This window comes from Lygodium microphyllum, chromosome 5 (assembly GCF_053477565.2).
Source record: "Lygodium microphyllum isolate KBCC chromosome 5, Lygodium_microphyllum_v1.1.10, whole genome shotgun sequence".
Taxonomy (NCBI): domain Eukaryota; kingdom Viridiplantae; phylum Streptophyta; class Polypodiopsida; order Schizaeales; family Lygodiaceae; genus Lygodium; species Lygodium microphyllum.
Genome location: NC_141139.1, coordinates 118,074,153 through 118,092,606, shown reverse-complemented (window position 1 = coordinate 118,092,606; position 18,454 = coordinate 118,074,153). Strand labels below are relative to the sequence as shown.

Below are 18,454 nucleotides of genomic sequence, written 5' to 3'. Positions count from 1 at the left end.
AGTTTGATAGGGTTTGAGCTCACTCCTTTTGGTGCTTGCTACCCATCCTTCTATGTTATTGCACCTTGTTAATACAAGACATCTAGTTTATCTCTCCCTTTGTACCAAAACTTTGTTGGCTAGGTGTTGACTAGTGATACATTCATGATTTTGAAAGTAAATACTTCTAATATTTGCAAAGCTTTAAATGCTTGGGAATTGTTTAGACATGCATTGGGTCTCTCTATTAATGCTACCAAATCCTCCTTTATTGTCTGTGTTGGCTTGAGTTTGCCAAATTTGAGATGGTAAGGTGTGGTTATTCAATAAGAAGACATTCTAAGGCATCTTGGTTATCCCTTGGGAGTTGATATGTAGCCACAACTCTTGTTGAAATGGATATCACAAAAATTGAAAAGCAAATCAATTTATTGAAAATCTCAAGCTAAGCCATTTCATGTGCACCTTAAAGTGGCATAGACCATTATGCTCCCCATGCTTGCTTACCTTTTGCCATTGTTGCGTTGAACTAATTTTGCCTTGAAGGATCTGACCTAACACTTTCTTTTTCATGTTATGGAATAAAGATTCTATGCATACTAGTATATCTTAGATATCTTAGAGGCATATTTATACCCCCAAAATTCATGAGGTGGGGTTTTTTTGGATGTTTAGACCCATAAGGTAGCCCTTCATTGGTCTCTTTTTTAGGCAATGTGTGCTAGTCAACAACCGTGGACTATTATTGCTCATTTTTTCCTTGAGGATTGTGACATTTGATATGGTAATACAAAGTTCTCAACCATTTGGTGTCCTCATGGAAAATGGTACTTTGCAAGATCCAATGGCACTTTACAAAGGATTGCATGATTGCGAATTCATTGCAAATGGAAATTCTAAAGGTGTCTTGCTTTCTTAGGAGGAAAAAATGAAGGAGAGACCTAAGTTTAATTACATGGCTCACCTTGGTTTGGGGGTCTCCGTGGTTGATACCACTCTCTTGCTTCAAAGCATTATACTATATTTTTGCCCCATCAGATGAGTCTTTTGAGTCCCTCATGGCTACTGTGCTCTTTGGGGCAAGGTCTCCAAACTTTAATTGGATCAATAATTCTTTCTTGTCTTAGATCCTGAATTGTTCTTGGTAGAATTAGAATCTTGTAAGGCATTTGAGTTTTCAGTCTTTAGTATTCTTTGGTTAATCAAATTTATCATCTCATGATCAAAGAACATTCATGGTTGATCATTAAAGCCAATGCACTTTGGGGATTGCACAAATCTAAAGTCTAGTGAAAAATGATAGTGATGAATGGATGAATCACTAAGACACCATTCAAATATAAGCTATACATTTGAAGAATACTAACATATGATCTTTCCCTTGCATCGGATCTTCACTGTAAGGATATTTCCAATGGAAATTGCTTCTTCTATACTATTATAGTTGAGTATCCTTGTCACAAATTCATCTCTTGTTCTTTTACTTGGAAGATTTTGGCTCTTATTTTTGACATTTGGCATACTATGATGGGAACTAGTATGTGTCCTTTTGACTAGTCTTTGGCATGGGTCTTTGGAAAGGCTAAATATCAAGGTTCAATGCAATCTCATACAAAGATTATATTTTAGTTTGTTACATTTTGAGATTGTTGACATATTTGGATCACTTGCAATGCATTTATTTTTTTATACTACCTCAATCATCCAATGTCATATTGTAAAGCTGATTCTTTAGTGGCAACTTGACCTTATTCAGGATGTGATATCTTGACTAGAGATGATTTAGTTTCTTAGCATAAGGTAGTCTCTTCAATGACCTTGTTTTGGCTTTTGTACTTCTTTTGTGACTAATATACATACTCTTTATGAAAAAAAAGAGAGAGAAAGAGAAAAATTACATGTTTTATTAAGAGCAAAGTACGGTCATGCATAGAATGAGATTGATCAAACCTTGTTCATAAGAAAATCATAAGAACTTATGTTAAAAATGGAAAAATTACATTGTCTCGAAATGTAGTTACCATATATAAGCAAGAGCTTAGAGAGCTAATGCAAGGCATGCACTTGGCAATGACTTCCCCACTCTTGAGACATGGTTGGCATAGTGGGACATAAGAGCTTTTCATTGGATGTCAAGTTGTTGCTCGAGATGAGTCAAGTATTTTTATGTATTATACAAATCTTGTTGAGTTAAAGCATGTTAGCATGAGAGCTATTATTGGATACAAAAAGCATCTTTGTTTGAAGCATCAAAATTAAACTTGTCCTTGGCATTGTTTCAAAGCATAAGGCATAATGCATACTTGAAAGAAAATAAGTCTAACATTGGCCCCAAGGATGCAAGATATGGCAAACAATCTTTATGCTAAATGTGTTTCTTTCAACTTTGGCAAGTGACTAGTAGATTTACTCTATGCTTCAATGGAGGAAACACACATGGGCTCCTCTAAGATGTAGTGAATAAGTGTGAGTTTGCATAGTGTTCACCAAAAGCGTTCAAAGCAAGTGTATTCCTAAAAAATTTTGAATGAGAAGTCACAAGCCGAAGTTTATTACTTTGACATTGGGTAAGGAATAGATAAGCATAATGTTGTGTAGTATGCTTTATCATCACAAACATGGTTTTAGTTCACCATTAAGGAGATAAAGGTACCAAAAACACTATAGAAAATTTGTAAAACCAAACCAAAAGGAAAATGCCATGTTTTGATAGATTGTTTAATCACATTGAACAATGTAGATAGTATATATGCAATAATGATGGAGTCATGCCATGCTTGGATCTTGCTTTTGCAGTCAACAAAAGTATCCTAGTAATGTCCTTAAGGAATTCCTTTGGATTTGCAATACCTTAAACACACACTAATAGACAGTTGATTAACATTATATTGTGGGACCACCAAGGCCTCCAACAAGGGTGTGACTAATGGCTAAGGGCATAAGTTTGCTTCCATCAAAGGTAATATCTTCAAAACAATAGGGTTTCACTTATAAAATGTTGGTCTTACTACTCTCCATGCTCCATTTGCATCTATTTTTGTAAGTGTTCCTAATGGATATCAATCTAAATACCGAGATGGTAAGCTAGTTAAATTGAGATCAAGGTCGATAAAGGAATTTTAGGAAAATATTTAGAAGGGTAGAGCTTTGGACACAAATATTATTTGCAAGACAATTGTCTTATGAGCTAATTGTATTCTATATTAGCATAGAAGACAATAGAGCTCCGGTTATTAATGACTCCATGTCAATTGCACGGCTTCCTTCTTGCACATGCGATGATTTATAGAAGAGTAAAATCAAGCATCGAGTTTATAAAAAAAAGAAAAGCCCAGGAGATAGATTCTAGTGTTAGATTTGAACAATCAAATTTCTCTCTTGATCTCCGAGTCTGAACTGGAGACCCGTTAATAGTCTCAATTATAAGTATGTAACGTGATAAGGCAAGAAGACAATTATACTAAGAGTACTTGTAATACAAATAGTGTGACAACACACAAAAATTATACTTTTGTCTTAAACTAGTTTACAATGCAAAAGATACTCTGCATGTCATCATGTTGCCGCATATAGAAAGCATGCTTGGTTAAATTGAATTTCACACGCGGCTTCATCATTTCCCATACATGAATAACACACTTTGTTGAACTGAATCTATACATCATTTTCCGTGGCTCTAAAAGGCAGGGGAACTGTTTTGATGGCCCTAAATCTTCCCACGTTGTTGAGATGCTCATTTTCTAACCTGAGAAAGATCACAAGGGATGTGTAGAAAACACACAATGTGGTTATTTGACATATTCAATCCTAAGAAGTACAACCGAACTAAATTTATACAATGTCTGCCAAAAGTTAAATAGTAGGACTCACATTCACATGAACATTGACTGGAAGATTGATGATAAAAAAGAAGATACTTATATAATTAATTTCTTGCAAGCAAATGCAATCAGGGAATTGTTTAGAACAGGATTTGCAAAGCATCTTCATTGATTTCCTGTGGGACTTCATTGATTATAAAGGCAGGAGTGTAGGGGTTGCTATTGGTGTACATATAAGAATCGTAAGTTTGGTCAAACAGGTTAGCAAAGACCCTAACAATCAGTAAGGTGCTGTCATACTTAAAGGTGATGAAGAGTTTGCCACTGTATCGTATGCTAATCATCCTTATTCTCCTAGATTTAGTATTTAGGATTCATTGCAAGTACTTAAATGCCCCATTATCATATGGTGGAAAGTATTCAGGACAGATATCTTCAGAAAGGCCAAATAATCGTAGGAAAAGAAAAAGGCTATTGGTGTAAGGCCAAAGATGAAAATAGTCTTGTTGAAGATGATTGTGAAAAGTTCTCTACATGGTCTAATAAAGAGAGAGGTGAGGATTTAGGAAAGGCCAGACTTGATAGGGCCTACATCTCCTCTGGTTTGCTTTCCTCATATAAATGTGCTAACTTTAAAGTGTCACCTAAAATTGACCACAAGCAATCTCTTTCAAAGTAAGGCCAGAAGGGGTAGGAGAGCAGAATTAGCTGAATCTGATCCATCTTCAGCCTTCCCTTTCTATCAATGTACCTCCATTCCTTGCAATGACCAATTGAGTAGACAATCACCATTACATTTTTTCACTTTTTCCGAATATTTGGGGCATCATCTTGCGAGATGTCCCAACTACCTATTGTAATCGGTAGATCAGGATCCCAGCAAACACCCTGCCCGGTGCCATCCCCTCTTGGAACATAGAGAACATGACTAAGAAGAGTTGCTAAGCTTAAACTAAAGAAGTCACCTACTCCTTAACCTCTCATACCTAGAAGGTGACATGCTGTCTCTCATGAGGAATATTGTGTGTATAATAACCCTTTGACAAAGAAATTAGATGGCCGACATTTGTCCTTACCTACAGCATTGTTTGTCCCTTCTTGAAGCATGGGCTTTGTATATTCTACATACTGTATAGGAACTCCAAAAGAAGTTAAAATATGCAATGATACACAAGTTAAGAAAATCTCGTTGACATCAAAGCGCAAAGCTTAAAAGAAAAAATGCAATACAAAAGCTCCAAGGACTCTGTACTTGGGTGGCAAATCAGGGACACCTCGAATACCATACCCGTAGTTCTTCTCCCTTCCTGTAACAACTACTCTAACTGTAGGGATTACTTGAATAGCTTGTTTGTACACCTAGGGGTTAATTGACATCACTTTGTCATCCACTACGAACATAGTCACCACAATCGTTTTTCCTTGTTTCATGTTTTGACATTTCAAGGTTTCATTTTGCATTTCATTTCGTTAGCAACCTTGAGGTTTCAAAAATTATTATTCATAATAACCAAGATTATTATGTATTACTAATATTAGAGGAAGAAAAATAGATCCCTAAATGGTATTATTCGAGGAAGAAAACATATCCATAAATGAAGATGTTCATTCCACTTGGATCTTAGAGCCAAAAGTCAGAAGCCTAAAACCAAAACAACCATATCACCAACTAATGTAGAAATTAGCATTCATGTCTTAAATCAAAATGCAAAGGCTACAATATACATATAATACATAATGTAAAGTGAAAGTAGAAACTAATGTTCATGAGTGAAAACATTGTGAGGGGGTATTTTTGCTTGAGGTGAGAGACCTAGAGGGGAAGGTGGAGGAGTGTGTGGAAAAGGTGGATGAAAAGGAGGAAGAGATGAGGTGGAGGTGGACTAGGAAGAAATGGAGGAGGAAGAGATGCACAAGGAGGAGGTGATGCAGTGTGCAAGGAGGAGGATACAGAAAAAATGTGGGTGGTAATAGAAAAACAGCTTTCATCCTCTTTTAATAAAAGACACTCTTTAAAAAAAATTTTCATTTCATAACCTTGCTTCACGAAACGAAACAAAGTATGAAAAGATGGAGAGGTGATTGGGCACACAAGGAGGGTGGAAAATTTGGTAATTGTAAAAGAAAAACTGCCCCCAATTAGCGGCTGCCCTGCTTACCACACCTCAACCTGCTTTGCCTACACACTCTCCTTGCTTCCCAGCCATGGACACTTCCTCAGCCTCCTCATCCACCCTTGAAGCCTTCATAAGATTCCTTGCACGGGAAGTCTCCATCTCCCCTTCCCCCTCACAACCCCAATAGGAAAACCAACGGCAATACCCTACACCAACAGACCACGAAGCACCCACATCACACACACATGGAGTTAGCGTATCGCTTGAGATTGCAACCGGTCCTCCACCATCCCCAGAGGGTTCTAGTTTAGCCCCTTGCACACACTCGGCCAATGCTTCCCACCAATCCGCTTTGCTCCAGACTCAAAGCTAGCACTCATGGAGAGAGTGATAGCCCTAGAAGCATCATCCTTGGCTTGCACAATGGTTGGAGATTGTTCATCGATCCATAGTCTTAAAGGACTCCATCCAGTCAGCTCTTATTGGCACCCTAGCCGAGCAAATGGAGGCAATGCTTGCTATCGGCCCGCTTGATGTCAGCACCTCAGTGGCATACTTCGACACATGGATCGAGGGTTGGGACTATTCATTGCTTGGAGATGGTATTGCCATCACCATCTGTTTACCTGGCCTTGATGAGTATTTTACATCATACCTTTTTGAGATTGGTAGTGCATTTGGCCACGTCATTCAGAGAGATAGGGCCTTTGCTGACGCAGTCTCACAAGGCCCACATAGATACCCATCGGTCCGAGAGATAGTACCCATAGAGTCTTTGCATTTCCTTCCCTAGACTATCAGGATTCCCTCCATTCATGGGGGCTTTCTTATCCAACTAGTCTTTTATACAGGCCTCCTTGGTCAATGCTTTGCTTGCATGATGATTGGACATCTTGCAGCTGAATGCCACAGGACCTGCCGACGCCAAACCTCCTTCAGAGATGAGGGAGGTGGTAGACGCAAGATACATAGGAGGAGTGAGGCAAAGTGCTAGAGATGGCACAAGGCTAGACAAAGGAGGAGACATTGACAGTGAAGAGAACGTGCTGAGACAAGAGTCAAGGGCACGAGGGCCTAGAGCCAAAGAGATAGACAGAGTGATGGTAGAGAGTGATTAGGGACCTTAGGCCATCAGCCCATGAGGAGCCACCGCAGCCCCCCATTGCTCCCATAGACACTCCTCTTGATGTCCATGAGCCAGAGGTCCCATAGCCACTGATAGTGATTGGCAGCACTATAGATTGATGTGATACAGCCCATGGAGGCAGTGACACCAGTAGCTTCTCAAGAGCTATAACAGGTTACAGATACGCCACAATCCCCCAAACCATCGCCTCATCAGGTTGAGCTCCTAAAGCTTAGCCCATCTCAGGTACTTGACACTCAGCAGGCAAGGGAGGCTATGATGGCCTAGGACAGTGAGGAGGAGGTAGAGGACTTAGATGCTTTTGAGAAGGTATAGACTTTATATTTTATTAACAGTTCATATAAAATATAGTGTTTGCAAAGTTCTATTTTATTAACAGTTCTTGAGCGATCAAGAGAATTAAGAGTGGAGGGCCACCAGGATAATTTGTTAATTAAGGGGAGACACTGGGATTAAAAATGAATTGTGTATGTGGACGTATAAGAGTGTGGAAAGAACTTGTTTTTGTCATGATTGATGTTTAGTTAAAGAAGGGGAGAGAAAGGACGTTACCATTGGAAAATAAAAACGAATTAATTATTTAAACATTAATAGCGACGACAGATTGCACAGTACGAAGAGGGGAGATGTTTAAAAGGAAAATTAAAGTTTATGGGTTTGCAGAACGTTAGTTGATTGTTTTGAATGTTTATTGATTAGTAAGTAATAAAAAGAATTTATTATATAAAAGCAGAGAAGAAATAAGTTAAAAGAAACTTAAATAGAGATGTGCACATAGATCCATTGGATCTATGCCGTGAAACCAATTTTCTTAAGGTCAAACATCCTAGGCTTAGCATCCTAGTGCCCAGTATAGAGACATAGCTGTGAAGGTTGAAAAAAGCAAAGTGCAAGACTAAGTAAGCTTACTGAGGTCTAGATATTTGCATGAGAATAGTTGGACTACTACGGAAGAATGTCATAAATATCGGGGAAGGCTAGACAGAATTATCGCAGTTAGTGGGACAAAAATCACCTATCTAGTGCAACTCCTCCTAGGAGTTGGCTTGGCAACCCGGTTAAAAGTGGTTGGTCTTTCGTTAGTCACAAGCTAGAGGTGTGAGGGCTCACTCCAAGCAGAAAAGCATGGAAGTTCCTCAAATAGGATCTCCAGGAATGCTGACTTTGCTTAGGAGGCAAGTGGAGACCATCTTTGAGGTTGATCTTTACCATGATGCTGACCATCCTACCCTAATAATCCTTCACAGCTTGCTATGAGTCTTGCAGAGTTTGCAGAGGTCCTAGAGCAGAGACCCCCAGTTTGCCGAGAGGAGATTGATAGAGAACAAATCATCTAGAATCTACAGATTCAAGAGTGTGACAGGATGTAGCTCGGGGAGGTTGGCCCTACCGGGTCCATCAAGGTGTGGAGAGACATCTAGAAGGGTGTGGATCTCAAGGTACTTCAGTAAGCAGTAGGTTGTCGGAGGGGGGCAGAGACGAGCAGGCAGGAGATTGATGCAGTGATTTCCTAGGACTGACTAACTCCTCCCTAAAGAGAGCTGCTGCTGCCGTGACATGGGTGCATAGCATAATTTCTACCTATGGGCATTCCAATGCAGGTTCCCCAGACACCTTCACCTGCAGGAGGGTGGCCAGTTTACCCTAGAGAGGGAGCAGCAAGGTCTTGCCTTCTTGGACATCCCTTGGAGGAGAATCAGAGTTATTTGGGCTTCAAGGAAACTTATGGCAGTTTGATCCACACATAGCATGGTTAGATATCCACAAGCAGTGACTTTGGAAATGAGAGGTGTGGCATCATCATCAAACATTTCAATTCCAAATAACCCCAAAGGCACTGATGGCATGTTCTTGCCACTTTTTGATGCTTTTCTCCTAGGGAAATCCACATATAAGTGTGATACCACACTCATGGCATCGCAACTCAGCTTTGTTTTTGTTAGTCTATACCTTCTCAGGGCAATGAGAGGAGATGTGTCCAAGATGACCGCAATTACAACACATCATTGGTTCCTATGATTGCATTCCTCCAAACCCTCATCCTCTTCCTCTACCCAATTTCATCACTGAGATGGGCATGTAGTCCATAAGAATCGGGTTTTCCTCTTCATTGTATGAGATGTAGGGGTTTACATAAGGTCCCTCCTTGAGTAGCTCCTCTACATAATGCACAGAAGCATCGCTCTGTGGCAAGGTAATGATTGGTGTTGGAGGCCTAGGTAAGCCAGTTGGATTGATGTCTACCCTTGGTGCAGTTGGAGACCTCGGTATACCAGTTGGGCCCTTGGTATGTTTGGTCTCTAATCATTGGGGGAAGGTAGAGCTAATGAAGCTCCTCAACAAAATTGAAAGAGGCAATTCATTGGATACTATGGATGATAATGTTGTTGGTATGGTAAGCATTGGGGCAATCTGCAATGGATAGCTTCATGCATGTTCCTATTGCTAGCACGTCCTAGGTCTTAGTTTAAGACACTTTGTTGAAAAATGGTTACCTTCACAGTGTACACACTAGATGTTTTTTCTAGTAGGTCTTCACAAGGCATCTTGAAGTTTGAAAATCTCTAGCTTGATGTTAGACATCTTCTGAGAGAAGTCCACTCCCTTTCTTTTATACTACGCTTCACATGCTGCTTGCTAGCTACATGTGATGGATTTTTCATTATGAATAGTGATAATTCTTGCCGAATGTGTGGCTTTGCAATTCCTTCCTGATGAGGTGGATTTGGACTCAGGAGAGTAGTGTTGGCCTGCCTTGACAGATACCTGGAGGCCAATATGCTTGTTTGCCTACAAAGCACAGATTAGTGGAGACACCTTGGTGCGGGATGACATGGACCAGGCCCTATCATGCGATAGACAGAGGTCAAAGCATAGCATCATGGATGCTTTCCACCAAACCTTTTGCTGATGCCTTTGGTATAGCTGGTGGCCCAAGAGAGTTTCCTACTCTTGTTTGTGTGTGCATGCATGTTTGTGTGATTGATTACCATCCATCCGATACTACAGTAGTACATCTCCCCTTTTTTCATACAACTCGATTTTCATTTTCATTTCTGTATCACTTCATGAAAGTATCAACAATGAATATGTTTGCATGCCTTGTCTTTGAACCAATGTTACAAGCAATTTGTTTGACCAGAAACGAGGTTTTATCAACACAAACATATATAAAAATCTAGAAAGCACACAAATATGGTATCATCAATATCTCCAAGTGTCAAGTGCACATTGCTTGGCACAAGAATTTCTTACCTGTAAAAGTTCCAGTGACCTCTTCTAAAAACTTCGAGTGAAGCAAACAATAAATCTAATATGCGGCGATCAAGATTAAACAATTCTATGCGAGTCAAAGATTGTAACCATGCAAGTCTGAGAAAAAGATTCAGTACCTGCAGCAAATAATTATGTTCTTGCATTAAGGAATAAAAAAGGGTTTTGATTTTCTCTGCCACAAAACCAGAAAGGGGGGGGGGGAAACGTGTAATGATCAACTAATTATGCTCATACTAAAATTCATATGCCTTTCAACCTTTCCTCCTATCCCCTCCCCCCCTAAATACCAATTTCATAAAGATCACTATAAAATCACAAATACTCTAATGTGTATGGTGTGTACGTGTGCGTGCATGCGTGCCCACATGTGTGTGTGTGTGTGTGTGTGTGATGACTTTCCAAGGCCCACCATAAAGCTAGTTATGAGCTAAAAGATCTATGCAACAAAAAGAAATTGTAAACCTCCTTTGGACACACCACATCTTTTTTAGATGGACTCAACTTTATTTTGTAGCCTTACAAGCTATGTTAGATATTGAATGGAGTATTCCCAAGTTAGCTATCAAATAAACCAAAAGCCTTGGCGATTTGAGACAGTACTGCATCCAAAAGTGATGTCTAGCCTTTCACTAGCATATTTTGACACATAAAGATTTTTTTTCCAAGTAAAATGTGGCTGATTATATTACTCAAAAAGACTCATTACAACGGAATGCTCATGCTTGACAGACTAGCTAGAGCTGGTGCAAGGTCATAAATAAATAATGTGTACAAGCCTCTCAAGGGGGTCTGGGGGGGATGGGGGCAAGAAGCCATGGGGGGTCGGGGGTTGGGGGGGGGCGGGGCGGGGGGTGGGGGGGGGGGATGGATGTATGTATCGCCATTTGGGCTGCCTACCTGTATCATAAAGAACAGGTCCTGGCCGCCCCAAGTGCGTATGAAGTGAAAATGGAGCTCCTAACGAGCTCGAGACTCGCCCTGCCCTTTTTCGCATCTGCCACGGAGGGAGTGGATGATGGAGGTCCAGAGCTCTGCCAAAGCTGCCTGTACTGCAAGCCTCTCCCCGCCAAAAACCTCTTGACACCGCGCCTTCCAGATGTGCCATCTAGTCAGACTCCCTACGATCTCCCATACCTCAAAGCGGTCTGTTGTTGGCTCCAGTACCTGGCGGATGGATAGAGCCTCCAAGCCAACCACTGCGCATGACCCAACCTCAATGATGAAGATCCTGTCGTGTTGCATCCCAGCCTCATACAAAAGGTGACGGCCTTGGCTAACTGCTTGCTAGCAGAAAGCCCCCCATGAGATACATCCAAGGCTGGGTGCTATACGGCAAAGATTGCGGCATGCTCCTCTCCACACGAGCTCTACCACCTCACACGACCAAAGGCAATGCTTTAGAGTTTCCAGAAACTGCTATGTGCAGCGTTTACAACCTCCATCCTTCTGTATCTCGGCTAACCAACAGCGTTTACAACCTCCCCTCGCCTGCCACCTATGAAAACCCTGCTGGTAGCCAATTCTTAAAGTGCGGAGACCCCATGGATCCATGCCTGGGGAAAGGCCAACCTCACCATGGTGCCCTCTAAGAAGTCCCAGTCAAACCTGTCATAGGCTTTCTCAAAATCGAGTAGTAGTATCACCAATTCTTGATCATTGTGTTGGGCCCACTCTATTGCCTCAAAGAAGGTGAAGACATTGTCTAGGATGCTCCTATCCTGGACAAAGCCTACTTGTGTGTCGTGAATGATGTGTGGAAGCATAGGGTGGAGTTGCCTACCAATAATCTTGGCCCAATCCTCCTTCTCCCACCCACTGGAAGATGTGGTCTGCCACTTGACTCTTCACCTCCTCTATCTGTGTCATCATCCAGTCTCCTGTATGAGAGGTCTGAAGGAAGAAAGCATAGTTTGGTCTATCAGGTGGTGCTAGTAGATGGACCTTGCGGCTCCTTAACTTGCGTACCACGAAGATTCCCATCTCTAGCGAGGGTAGGCTGCACCTGTCTCGAGAAAGTGTGACGGGAGGCAAGGACAGATGAGTTGGTGGCTATGTAGGGGGGGGGGGGAGGGGCTAGGCTATTGGTGAGCGGAGAATGTCGGCATATGCGGCTCCTTATCTCCTGCAGGAGGGGAGGGGGATCACCTGTACTAGGTGGGGATCTGGGAGATTGATCGACGGGAGAGATGGTGGGGAGGGGGAGGATCGAGGGATGGTGGGATGGTCGGAGGCACAAGGCAAGTGTGGGGAGGGGCCGGTGGCTCTGGAGGGAGTAGCTATGGGCTAGGGTCGGGGGGGGGGAAGGGAAGGTGTGGGGGATGTGGGTCCTCGGGTGAGGTGGCCTGTGACACCTCTGTGGGAGATGGATGTGGCAGTCTGTGGTCGTGCAGAGTGGGACGAGGAGGGGGGGGGGGGCATGGTGTTCTGCTAGGGGGGCGATGCTCGCCCTCCTGCTCCCTGCTGTCATGGCTTTGTCAGAGCGATTGACTGCGCCCGCCCCTACCGTCTTCAGCTCTGTCATCTTTGGACTAGTGTAAAGCCATCAACATCCACCTGCGGGCCTGTTGTCGGCAAAGCCGCCTTGGCTCGGAAGCACAACCAATTTGCTACCTGATGCCCAAAGTCATGGCAATGCAGGCATTGCCCTGGATACCCGGTCACAATAACTTGTTGCCTGAAAGAGTGTCCGCCTACCTCAATCTCCAAAAACTGTGGTATATTCTTTGTCTCTTTCATTGCCACCTGTACCTTTGGGACTCCTGCAGCTGTCACTGCGTCTACGAAGGAGGCGGGGAGGACAATGCTGAAGAGACGTCCAAAGTCCTCCACTAACTGATGATACTCTACCGCTAGTTTGGGGAACAGTAGGGTGACCAGATGTCTAAGGAACATGTTGTGGAGCGGAAATACCTCTACTATGAAGCCACTGTACTAGGGAACCATGTAGATAACCCCCTTTGTGGAAGCATAGGATGAGCTATCTAGCTCACGGGCTACGTCTGCTGAGGTGAGTTGTACCATGAAGATCCCTTGACCCATGAGAACCGTCTCCACGATCTGCGTTGTGCCAATGCGCAGTGTGGAGTGAAGCCAATCCCGAAGCTGGATCCTGGATGGGGAGTGTTCTACGACCTGACCAAAAATCTTTGTTTCTTTTAGCTCTAGCTCTGTGGCACGGACGGTTAAGAGTTGTTCCTCGGAGAGGACGACATGCAAGGTGTTTGACTAGGGGGCACTCGCAAAATGCACCAATGTCTAACCAGAGGTTTCCATTGCGCGTCCCTACTGAGAAAGTACCAATCACACTGTTGTGCTACCTGAGGGTGGGGTGTTGCTGCAAATGGAGGAAGCAACGGGGGAGGGGGGGGGGATGCTGTTTTCCGGTGGTGGGGTAGGTGCTGGACTCCACGGATGGCTGGCTCCCAACGGGAACATGCGGGTGGAGGCCTGGCGGACAGGACCGCAAGGCGAGGCGGGGGACAGCAGGGGGAGGGGGGGAGGGTTACAGGCATGGGGCAGCGCAGGGGTTTCTTGGCGGCTAGCATGGCGAGGGGGCCGCGGGGGGGGGGGGGGGGGAGCCCAAGGAGAAGGAGCTGATGGGAGGGGGAGCGCAGTGCGTCAGGAGGGAAAGGGAGTGCAGCGCAATGGCGGCGGACAGGAGAGAGGGGGGAAAGGCGCGATGGCGGGCAGGAGGGAGGTGCAATGGCGGGCAGGAGGGGGAAAGGCGCGATTGCGCGAGAGGAGGGAGGCGCAATGGTGGGCAGCAGCACGACGGCAGTGAGCTGCGACACATAAGGATTGGAAAGAGAAAATAACAAGATTGAAAAAAATATATCATGTGGAGCCATTGATGGCAACAACATGTATATTGTGTCATTGTGAACCCATGAAAATGCAATTATACCTTTGTAAGATACTACTTTCCAAGGCTATATGGCCATCAAGCTTGTGATCATGAATGAAGACATGCTGCTCTTAGTTTTTCTTCAACTATATTTGGAAAGCCAGACTTCCATGTCCACCATTCTCCTTTTGAGGGTCCAATAGTTGACACAAGTATTTTCAGATTCAAAGGGGGTATGAGCTGATGAAGAATATCTAGTATATCTAGTGCATCCAGTCCTTTATGTAAGCATGTCTCTTTCTTCTCTTAGAGAAAAAAAAACAATTCTATTAATTAACTCCCTTGGGATAAAATATCTGGAGGCCAGCTACAAAATTAGCCCTATAGGGGACTTCCAAGAAAAATAATCATAAAACAAAAGGAAGTCTATTACAAGGCCTGAATGATTAACCAATTATGAGATCTATAATTCAAACCATGTGTTGAAGTGAAAGAAACTGCCAGAATCCCAGATCCTGAGAAAAGCATCTTTCCTTCTCATAGTCTCCAAGTTGCCTTCTACATCTCCTACATCCTGGGGAAAGTGGATAATATCTGTCCAAATCCTAGAGAGCATCACACAATGGATATATTCAATAAACCAACAGCTATTAGCATGACTGTACCTTGCAGTCAAAATAGGCCAAGCAATGATGCTAGCTATTAGCTCCCATCTGTGATAGAACTTGTCAGCCACTCTGATTGTGAAAAAATTTGGATGGAACTCTTGCTCAAGAGCTACAATATATAAAGCATTCCCATGTACATCCTTAGATCCATAAGCTGAGCATCCATCCATACTTGAGTCCCCCATGTAACCACCATAATCTTTGATGTGCCATGAAACACAATCCTGAGGACTCACCTCCAAATGGCTTGAGCTCTACGGCAATGCTATATACAATGTCTTTGTGTCTCCTCTAGATCTCCACATCGAGCACATGCAGCTGGATCCCTATCATAACCAATCCAACTGCCAACTTCTAAGCTTTGTGCACTGGTAAAGACTGAAATCTTTTGACTTCAGAGGTATCATCCAATTGCCTCCCGAAGCTAGCTAGGAAAGGTGATGAGAAACTCTATCCAATCTAGTATTGCAAATTAGCACCTGGCATTACTCTAATCCTACTCATCTAGATCATCCTCCCCACTATAGTGGTGTATCCCTGCAAAGGGATGTCTACATATCTATTCACCAGGGTCCCACTATAATATGTGAAAATCACGGGGTCCAAGTCTAAGTACCAGCTCTTGTCACAATGAGTTCCCCACTCTAATCCTCTACCAAGAGAATCCTATGGACTCAAAATGATCCAAATTCTCTCTCATGAGTCTACCATCCTCCTAGACTAACAAGGTGAACACACTTCACACCAGTGGAAACTGCTGCAAGAAGAATGTTTCCTTGCAAGGAGACCAATCCAGGTTCTGTATCAATCCTCCATTCTGGAGGTACTATCTCCATAACACTCTGGATGCTCTATTTCCTCAAAGTCCCATGGACTCAAAATGATCCAAATTCTCTCTCATGAGTCTACCATCCTCCTAGACTAACAAGGTGAACACACTTCACACCAGTGGAAACTGCTGCAAGAAGAATGTTTCCTTGCAAGGAGACCAATCCAGGTTCTGTATCAATCCTCCATTCTGGAGGTACTATCTCCATAACACTCTGGATGCTCTATTTCCTCAAAGTCCCTGTCTTTGTAGATCAGCCTGTAAATCAAGAAAGCCAAACCATGCCATTATAGAAGCTATTTGAGAAAGGAATCTCCCCCAACATCGTGTATTCTCAGTCCTATGTTGTGGCACATTTCTATCCTCAATATATGGTTGAAGAGAAGAGGCTGCCTCATCTTCTCTTCAATAGTGGATGGATCAATCTGATCTCTTGGACTAGCGGCTCCAAATGTCACCTCACAGCCTAACCTTGGAACCCTGATCTGCTGAAAACTCTAGAGAATGCTAGGCTGCCATGGTCCTCCACCAACAGGAGCAACAATCTCTAATCTCCATAGCAATAACTTCTTCCATGGCTCCTCACCTAGAGGAGGAATCCTCACAATGAGCATCACCAACAATGCTCTGAACACAATAGATGGGGAAGCACACAAAATACTGATCACTCTCTGTGCGAAGCACATGGCGAATGATACCATCTGAGTGTGCATTATGGAAGGAAGAAGGAACACAGAGAGAAGAAGAATGCAGATGATAATGAAAGAACCAAAGACTTTGCTCACCACTATTTCCCACCAGCTGTCTGCCCACTGCCTCCCCTTCTTCCTGCCTGCCTGCAACTGCTACTTACCTGTCTGGCCGCATTTCCCCACCTTCTAGTCTGTCTGTCACTCCATCCACCACTTATCTACGTGCCTCTGCTCCCCAAAGCCCCACACAGCCTCTTCCCACCTCTGCCACCATAGGTGCTCCCTTCCATCCAAGAAAACCTCTCAACATGGACGTGCCCGCCTCTTCCTCCACCCTAGTACCCTTCAAGCCGCCCCCTGCACATCTACAGCTGACACATTCCCGCAAATCCACTTTGCTCTAGACATAGAGATTGCATTCAAGGATAAAGTGACAGCCCTCAAGATGTCCTCTTTGGTCTGAAAACTGGTTGGAGATCACCCCCCCCTCCCCCCACACAAAAGACTGATCACTCTCTATGCGAAGCACATGGCGAATGATACCATCTGAGTGTGCATTATGGAAGCAAGAAAGAACACAGAGAGAAGAAGAATGCAGATGATAATGAAAGAACCAAAGACTTTGCTTGCCACTCTTTCCCACCAGCTGTCTGCCGACTGCCTCCCCTTCTTCCTGTCTGCCTGCAACTGCTACTTACCTGTCTGGCCGCATTTTCCCACCTTCTAGTCTGTCTGTCACTCCTATCCACCACAGGTGCTCCCCAAAACCCCACACAGCCTCTTCCCACCTCTGCCACCATAGGTGCTCCCTTCCATCCAAGAAAACCTCTCAACATGGACGTGCCCGCCTCTTCCTCCACCCTAGTACCCTTCAAGCCACCCCCTGCATATCTACAGCTGACACATTCCCGCAAATCCACTTTGCTCTAGACATAGAGATTGCACTCAAGGATAAAGTGACAGCCCTCAAGATGTCCTCCTTGGTCTGAAAACCGGTTGGAGATCACCCCCACCCCCCCCAAGGAAAGGGATGCTATAGGCATGAGTTCAGCTCACACGAGCTGCAGTTAGAGACCTCAGAGGATAAAGTGACAGCCCTCAAGATGTCCTCCTTGGTCTGATAGCCCCAAATAGCAGCAGCTCCTTGGATTGCAATGACACAATTCAACAATTTGGATGCAGTGACACCAGCAACCCCCCAAGAGATGCACTAGTCCATAGACATGCCACCGTCTCTAGGACTCTGGTCAGCATGCAAAGCTCCTAGAGTTCATCCCATGATAGGTCCCCAATACCTAGCAGGTGGGAGAGGCTGAGGCAACCTTGGAGAGTAAGCAGGAGACAGAGGACCCGGATGCATATTTTGACGACTTCCCCCCATTACATGCTATAATAGAGCTAGCAGAGAGGAGATTTGAAACAGTGTATACTAGGAGGCAGCAGAGATAGGTGTGGGTTGCAGAGCCATGCCAATCTGAGAGACTTAGATGCACCCCATGATGATCCTCTCATGGAAAGCTTTGAAGGATGAAACTTCAGGCAGGGCTGGAGCATCATGAGATAGGATTCACATAGAGCATTAGTGAGAGGATCAATTGATTTTCTGATACTGTAGAAACACCACCTATTTCCAGGACTGTACCATACTTACTAAGCAAAAGCTATGGGAGTCACAAAGATACGCGCTGGTGTATACATATGTATTGGGGAGCAGTGGACCCACTCAGTATAGGGCAAGGGTATCATGGCTCAAGGAGAGCCATGTGGATCTCTATGAGAGTGGAGGATGTGCTTATTGATCTATTGGTAAATTATTCCCGGAATGGCAAATGAGATAGAAGACAATTTTGGACTATCCTCAATCAATCCCTAATACAAGCCAATCACTAGATAGTTGGGGGAAACTTTAATATGGTGGAGGCTTTGAAGGATAGGAGAGGCAAGAACATAGAGACTATTACAAGAGAGCAACCTACTTAAAAAGAACTCTTATTCCAAATCAGGAGACAGGACCCATGGTTCACAACAAAGTTTGGTAGATCTACAAGCTCACTTCAATTCTGCTAGTAGAGACAAGGTAG

General features: G+C 43.6%; 1 protein-coding gene across 5 annotated transcripts in view; it reads right to left on the bottom strand.

Moving 5' to 3' along the window:
• Positions 1-3,315: 3,315 nt before the first annotated feature.
• The window catches only part of LOC148036327 (phosphate transporter PHO1-3-like), a 257,590-nt gene continuing 242,451 nt past the window's right edge, over positions 3,316-18,454 (bottom strand). For 3 of the 5 annotated variants that reach the window (XM_087678327.1, XM_087678325.1, XM_087678324.1), the window contains 2 exons: positions 10,320-10,456; positions 3,319-3,724 (listed from right to left, as the gene is read on the bottom strand). In XM_087678327.1, the coding sequence (XP_087534453.1) occupies positions 3,634-3,724; positions 10,320-10,456 (228 nt within the window). In that variant the 3' untranslated portion in view covers positions 3,319-3,633. Of the gene's footprint in view, positions 3,725-10,319; positions 10,457-18,454 lie in introns of all 5 variants that reach the window. The other 2 variants (XM_087678326.1, XM_087678328.1) reach the window with 2 other exon arrangements.